General features: G+C 26.8%; 1 protein-coding gene across 1 annotated transcript; it reads right to left on the minus strand.

Annotated features, from left to right (window-relative positions):
* Positions 1–3936: 3936 nt before the first annotated feature.
* LOC111420197 (dolichyldiphosphatase 1-like) lies at positions 3937–5212 on the minus strand. Its single transcript, XM_023053130.2, has 4 exons — positions 5037–5212; positions 4641–4920; positions 4362–4589; positions 3937–4311 (listed from the first exon to the last, which is right to left on the minus strand). Exons 1-4 carry the CDS (start codon positions 5140–5142, stop codon positions 4182–4184), a joined length of 744 nt encoding a protein of 247 aa, XP_022908898.1. The 5' UTR covers positions 5143–5212; the 3' UTR covers positions 3937–4181.
* Positions 5213–8657: the final 3445 nt, after the last annotated feature.

The raw sequence follows: 8657 nt of genomic DNA on the forward strand, positions 1-8657 counted from the left end.
ACAAATGAGGTATCACAAAACAGACGTGACCATCTTGGCGGAGCGAGAAGAGACTGAAAAAATTTTTATTTGTATTCAACCACAGTTTTTATATTATTTCATTGTAACTTTATTATACGCATCACGTTTCATATCTCCTCCATATTGGTTTTTTATGAATTTAACGATATTTTTCTGGATATTATATAAGATTTAAAATTGATCACTTTTTCAAACAAATTTTTCAACATTTCAAAAAGTTTTTTCAAATGATTACATCTGTTTGCTTCACTTTTTGACATTTTCGGCTGAGAATGAAGTTGTAAACTTCGAAACCGGTCCCAATTAAAATAATTCTGCAAGTGCGAAGTTCACATATTTCGTTTTATTCGTTAAATCTACAATAATCAAACTTGCGGAAATAGGTTTAAAAAATCATAACAACCTTGTTTGTGGGAAATAAGAAATTATTTATGGCACATTGAATGCTCATTAAATTAGCGTTAAAATGTTGTTTGTTTCATCTTTATATATTAATTTGTTCTTGAGATACAACGTTTTAAATTCTATTCGTGAAATTTACAATAATCAATCATGCAGGGTTGGGTTCAAAAAATCATAACAACCATGTTTGTAGGAAATAAGAAATTATTTAAAGCACATTGAATGCCCATAAAATTAGCTTTAGAATGTTCTTTGTTTCATCTTTATATCTCAATTCGTTCTTGAGATACAACTTTTTAAATTCTATTCGTCAAATCTACAATAATCAAACATGCAGAGTTGGGTTCAAAAAATCATAACAACCATGTTTGAGGGAAATAAGAAATTATTTATGGCACATTGAATATTCATAAAATTAGCTTCAAAAAGTTCTGTGTTTCATCTTACTATCTCAATTCGTTCTTGAGATACAACTTTTTCAATGCCATTCTTCAAATCTATAGTAATCAAACACGTACAGGTGTCTTTATAAAATCATAACAACCTTGTTTGTGGGAAATAAGAAATTATTTATGGCACATTGAATGCTCATAAAATTAGCGTTAAAATGTTGTTTGTTTCATCTTTATATATCTATTTGTTCTTGAGATACAACGTTTTAAATTCTATTCGTCAAATTTACAATAATCAATCATGCAGAGTTGGGTTCAAAAAATCATAACAACCATGTTTGTAGGAAATAAGAAATTATTTAATGCACATTGAATGCTCATAAAATTAGCTTTATAATGTTCTTTGTTTCATCTTTATATCTCAATTCGTTCTTGAGATACAACTTTTTAAATTCTATTCGTCAAATCTACAATAATCAAACATGCAGAGTTGGGTTCAAAAAATCATAACAACCATGTTTGAGGGAAATAAGAAATTATTTATGGCACATTGAATATTCATAAAATTAGCTTCAAAAAGTTCTGTGTTTCATCTTACTATCTCAATTCGTTCTTGAGATACAACTTTTTCAATGCCATTCTTCAAATCTATAGTAATCAAACACGTATAGGTGTCTTTATAAAATCATAACAACCATGTTTGTGGGAAATAAGAAATTATTTATGGCATATATATTCAGGGTGATATATAGGTCTAAGTTGTTGAATGAACAAAATTGTGATGACATATGAACCAATTATCTCTTTTTCTCTTTCTCTTTCGTTTTTTTTCTTTCTCTTTCTTTTATTGTCTTTTCGTGTTTCTTCTCCTTTCCTTGTCTTAGCTCTTCTTAATTACTAGATGGCTTGTCTTACTGATATGTATAATTGTTATTAGTTTTAAGTTTTTGGTAACAAGAAGTCTTTCTATTTCCGTCTGCCATCATGAAGTTTTAGTTTATATATACAAAATGTAGAAAAAGGACCAATGAAAAACAGCTGACCCACTGGGAATGCTGACTTGGTCCTTTATAACTCATGGCAATCAAATTTTTGTTTTATTTTAGTTTTTAATTATTTTGTTATGGGAGTTTATAATGGTGCTATGGGTTAATAAACATTATTATTACTATTATTATATTGAATACTCATAGAATTAAGTTTAAAATGTAATTTGTTTCATCTTAATATCTCAATTCGTTCTTGAGATACAACTTTTTAAATTCTATTCGTCAAATCTATAATAATCAAACATGCAGAGTTGGGTTCAAAAAATCATACCAAACATGTTTGTGGGAAATAAAAAATTATTTATGGCACATTGAATACTCATAAAATTAGCTTTAAAATGTCCTTTGTTTCATTTTAATATCTCAATTCGTTCTTGAGATACAACTGTTTAAATTCTATTCGTCACATCTACAATAATCAAACATGCAGAGTTGGGTTTAAAAAATCATAACAACCTTGTTTATTGGAAACAGGAAATTTTTTATGGCACATTGAATACTCATAAAATTAGCTTTAAAATGTCCTTTGTTTCATTTTAATATCTCAATTCGTTCTTGAGATACAACTGTTTAAATTCTATTCGTCACATCTACAATAATCAAACACGCAGAGTTGGGTTTAAAAAATCATAACAACCTTGTTTATTGGAAATAGGAAATTATTTATGGCACATTGAATACTCATAAAATTAGCTTTAAAATGTCCTTTGTTTCATTTTAATATCTCAATTCGTTCTTGAGATACAACTGTTTAAATTCTATTCGTCACATCTACAATAATCAAACATGCAGAGTTGGGTTTAAAAATTCATAACAACCTTGTTTGTGGGAAATAATAAATTATTTATGGCATATTGAATACTCATAAAAGTAATTTTAAAATGTTCTTTATTTCATCTTAATATCTCAATTCGTTCTTGAGATACAACTGTTTAAATTCTATTCGTCACATCTACAATAATCAAACATGCAGAGTTGGGTTTAAAAAATCATAACAACCTTGTTTATTGGAAATAGGAAATTATTTATGGCACATTGAATACTCATAAAATTAGCTTTAAAATGTCCTTTGTTTCATTTTAATATCTCAATTCGTTCTTGAGATACAACTGTTTAAATTCTATTCGTCACATCTACAATAATCAAACATGCAGAGTTGGGTTTAAAAAATCATAACAACCTTGTTTATTGGAAACAGGAAATTATTTATGGCACATTGAATACTCATAAAATTAGCTTTAAAATGTCCTTTGTTTCATTTTAATATCTCAATTCGTTCTTGAGATACAACTGTTTAAATTCTATTCGTTACATCTACAATAATCAAACATGCAGAGTTGGGTTTAAAAAATCATAACAACCATGTTTGTGGGGAATAAGAAATTATTTATGGCACAGTGAAGTCATAAAATTGGCTTTAAAATGTTTATTGTTTTATTTTTTTTCGAATCCTAGAACTAGAAAGTTTCAGGTTTAGCCCTTAGACAGGGTTTTCAGTCTTCTTAAACTTTACCATAAAATAATCTGTTATGTAAATGAAAAACAAACAACCAATTATACAAGTTTATTTTAACAAAAAGGGCTAAAATTACAAGAAACCATAATAAATAGGAACAATGCAATATCTTTTTTAAATTTTAAATGTTGCTTCATTCCTTTTAACAATCAGTCAGTTAAGTACATATTTGCACTACTTAATTAATATTTTTTTATAATAATTATCAGAGTCTATTAACTGTATTAAAATAAATTATTTAAAAAACCGTCCTATATCACATAACAAGGGTGAAAAAAGTAATAATGTTAATAAAATGTAATGAATTAAGTTAAATTATTAGCAGCTTTATTTTAGCTTTATGTTTATCATTATTTTTGTATTTTTATGTTATGTATAAGCTCTTTAAATTCCACACAGTGGATACAATATCGTCTTTATTTTTTAAGGAAACATTAAACACTAATAAAAGCAGCTTCTGTAGATTGCTTCTTGAGTAATAATAGCTCTCTAAATTGTACTATAAATCTCGTTTTCTTTCTTTTTTAATTACTTTAAAAAATTGTTTTAAAAAAAGTATTGCTCCAAACTTTATTAACAAAAAAAATAGAATTAAATTGCACTTAATCTTAAAAAGAAAAATAATTAATAACTTTTTGTCACTTATTTCTCTTTGCTTTGTTTTAATTAACGTCTCGAAAGTTCCAGAAGAATTTTATTTTCTTTTTTTTTTTACCGTTTTCTTGGCCAAAAAACAACCAACTTAAAACATTTAACAAATCTCGCGAACGGAACGAAATCGAAACGATCATTTAGTAGATGTCATTGTGATTTCATGCTGACCAATTTTCGGCTACGAGCTCGAACTTCCTGCCTTGTATTTGTGTACTCAAACCACAGCACATTTGGAATTAATGTTGTATCACGTAAAAGAAGAAATTCTGATATTTTCCTACAAATTTAATTAAAATAAATTAAATAAATTTAATTTGATTGACTCACCAAGTAACAATTCTTGGAAATAAAGGTGTAAAAACCAAATAAGTCAATGAAAACCAAACTGTGGCAAATAATGCACCAACAAAAGCTCCACAAATAACTTGAGTGATTGTATGATATTGTAAATAAACTCTACTTATACACACTAAAACTGCTGCCAATGTAGAAGAGGATATAATTAATATTTTTGAAACGTTTTCCATTATAGTATTATTATTCATATGATGTAATCTAAAAGAACAAAGAATTAATCACTTTCTATTTTGATTTAAAATTCCTTACCTTATAAATACAAAATAAATAACATAAGTAGCAAAGAACCACATAAATTGGGCATGAGATGAAGGCATCCCATACTCATTATAAACAACATTTCTTGCCATAGGTCTTGTTTCTTGTATCGCATGTTTTAAAAAGTAATTCAACATTTCACAGAGTATTGTCCCACTAAAGAATGTGATGGTGTGTAAATCTCTTCTAAATAATATTAATGTTAAAAAACCCGAGCCGATACCGAACGGAGCAAGACTTATAAACGCTAAAAATTTGCCGATAATATCCCCTACAATAACAAGAATATAAATAGAGATAAAGATACAAAGAAGAGAGCATAAAAAAGCGATCAACGGTTATTTCCGTAACACAAAAGGCGTACGAATTTTTTATAAATTAAATTACCTTGAGGATATTCCACTAATGTTAAAGAAAACGGAACCCATTCTAATTTGTCGTTTTCGTTTACGGTTTTTGAAAAATAATTTTCGTCCGGAGCAGACGTGGCCATTTTAACATTTTAATTTTTTTTGACAGCTTGAATAAAAATTAGACATCGTGGTTCTCAACATCATGTCGATAAAACAGATTTCATTAGATAACTTTTAATTTTATTCTATAATTAATATGTAATGATTAAAAATTAAACAATTTCCATAAAAAAAAAGAAAATAACATTAATTATTATATTTATTTTCTTATTATTTATATTTTTATATTCAAAATTAATTTTAATACGTAAAATTTCGGATATAATTCAATAGATGGCGCACCTACAAATATTTAAATTTGATACTTTCATTAATAACATTTTATTTATAATTATTTGTTGTTTTTATTAAATATTGCACCGCGAAATCAATGCTTTTAACGACTCTTAATATCTTGCTCGGTGAAAAGTCATTCAGATCCTTTGGGGAGATAAACTGTGACTAAAAAATCAAGAATCTGATACATTTAACAGTAGGGCTGCGGCCAACGAGTTGGATAACCTTATTACTTTCTAGTTCTAGGTCTAGTGTTAGTTCTAGTTTTAGTGCAATAAAAATATACGACATAGTGATAAGTAGCAACATCATGTTTGATCACAAAAGAACACCATGCAGTTGTCCATTTGTCTATTATATGATAACTAACTTCAGATTTAAAGTGCCAACCTCATTTTGACATATTTGTAATCTTCATTAAAAATCCTTTAAAATGAGTACAAACACGACATATTTATCTTCAATGTTAATGAAGTTATGGTCAACTTCCGGTTAAGAATGCTAACGTCAATTTTGACATATTTGTAATCGTCGTGAAAAATTCTTTAAAATGAGGCTAAACATGATACGTTTAATTCCAATATTACTCGAGATATAAGCAACTTCCGGTTTGAAATGTCAATGTCATTTTCACAAATTCTTGATTTTTATAAAATGTCTTAATATTTGTCACAAAAACAAAAATATAATAACAAAAAATCAAAAATTAAGGTTGGTATTAATATTTAAAAATTAAATTGCTATCTTCATTGTTGCTAACTTCGGGTTTAATGTTTTTTATTCTAACTTTTTTGTTTTTTGAGATAAGTGCGTCATCTTTGGACTCATTTTAAAGGTTTTTTAATGAAGATGACAAATATGTCAAAATTGACGTTGACGTTTCAAACCGGAAGTGCTTGTATTTTCATTAATATTAAAGTAAATATGTCGAGTTTGAACTCATTTTAAAGGATTTTTTATGAAGATTACGAATATAATAACATTCGGATTTAGTCCCACGTCTCAACTTTCTAGTTCTAGGTCTAAGTTAGTTCCAGTTTTAATTGTTGTTTAACCCTCATATTCTTGTACATGTTAATTGATCTAAAAAAATTTTTTTTTTGATTTAATCCACTTACCTTGCTTATAATTTCATCCCTTTACCCGTTTTGAATTAAATCCAACCTTTAAATCCAATTAATTGTGTTTTTCATTAAAAAAGACTTAAATTCAACGTCAATTTTGACAAGCAACTGTCATATTTGGATCTTAATCACCATGGTAACTGAGTCAAGTTGGATAACCTTAAAATAATAAAATTTTATTCCGATTTTTTTACCAAATTCTAACCTAATTTTTATTAATTTTAAAACAATTCGAATTCTTTACGATTATCTCGCATTCATAACAAATTCGTTAATTGTAATTAATTTAAATCGATTCTAATTAAGAGAAATAAATTAAAAATATCTTTTTTTGATTTAATCCACTTACCTTGTTTATAATTCCCTAGATAAACCAAGTTTGAGTTAAATACAGCCTTTTAAACCAATTAAATAAGACTTTTTCCTTAAAAAAACTTAAATTCAATTTCAATTTTGACAAGCAACTGCAATATTTGCATCTTAATCACCATGGTAACCGAGTCAAGCTGGATAACCTAACAATAATAAAAATATAACCATTAATATTTCGCTTTATATTTTAATATTTTTAATATCTGCTGATTTTCTGAAGTTCTGCTGTTTTATATGAAGGTATTCTCTATCATTCTTTTTTGTGTCTTAGATATCATTTCTGCACAAAACCATAGATATCTGATACTTACCTATTTTAATTCATTGTTTAACAGTGATGACCACACCAGTTAGAGATCAATTATCTATCAGATCGACATTTTCCTAAAGTCAATTTACAAAAATAACATCAAATCTGATTCATTAAATAGCCATTTTGTGATTATTGTGTCAAATTTGACACTTTAATGTCATCCATCAAGTAAAATGTCAAATTTGACACTACTGGGTTACAACAGAAGATTCCTTCGCTTTTAAAACACTATATTTTTGAAACTATTGCTCCTACAAACATGAATGAAACATCAAAATAATTGGAAACTCTCCAAGTTTTTTGCACATTCACAAATATTTTTCTACATGCACACAGGGTGTTGAGACAGCTGCCCTAAGCGATAATGGAAAAAAGGGTGGAACATTCGCGCCAACACGGCCAAACCATTGATGAGGAACTTTGTCATTCAGATATCTGTGAAGTTTTATACTCCAATGGGAGAAAGCTTGGAGAGTTTGCGATTATTTTGATATATCATACATGTCTGTAGGTGTAATAGTTTTGTATATACAGCGTTTTAAAAACAAATCTTTTTATAGTAATATGCATAATTATGATGTTAATGGTAGTTATCTTAAAAAACTAATAAAAATATGCTTTAAATTTAAATAGTAATCATTATTTATTTTATAAACACAACAATAGATAAACATCTAAAATATTAACCCTATGATTCATTATATTTACGACTTTTTATTTTAGATTAAAACCTTCAAAAAAAAAGAACATAAAATGTACAAAACATAAAAATGCAAAACACAATGAACACATTATAAAAGACATTATACAGGATATTAATTAATATTTACTTAAGGTTATAAATAATTTACATTTAATACCCTGAATATTGCGATTTTTCTAAAACTTTAAAATTAAATAATGCCCTAAAAAATGCGAATTAGAAGAAAATTGTGTGAAAGAAATGTATAAAATGGAAAGCATTGTACCACTTAGAATTAATTACAAATATAGATTCTAAATTCTAAGATTTAAGACATAAACAACGACGTTGACATATACATACATTATTTAGAGGTACATTAAAGTGAGTGCATCTTTAAAATTGGAAATAAAGGGTTTTTGGAAATATTGCACATTTATTATTACACTTATCTACATTAATTAATTAGCGAAAAGACAACACAAGAAAAATAAGAAAAAGAGAAACAAAGAAATTGAAAAATAGCTTTTTAATCCATAATAAATAAATATATCAATTACTTTTATTAACATTCTAAATTACTTGTTTACAAATCCACAAAATTCGTACAAAAAATAGTTTTTTATTCATCATCCATTTTCTATAATTCCTTTTTTCCGTTCTAAATGAAAAGAAAAACAATGTAAAGTACAATATTACAATAAACACAACAATAAAAACTATGGCTCAATACATACAACAACTTCATTTTTTTTTTTTATATTAATC

This window comes from Onthophagus taurus, chromosome 6, assembly GCF_036711975.1.
Source record: "Onthophagus taurus isolate NC chromosome 6, IU_Otau_3.0, whole genome shotgun sequence".
NCBI lineage: Eukaryota > Metazoa > Arthropoda > Insecta > Coleoptera > Scarabaeidae > Onthophagus > Onthophagus taurus.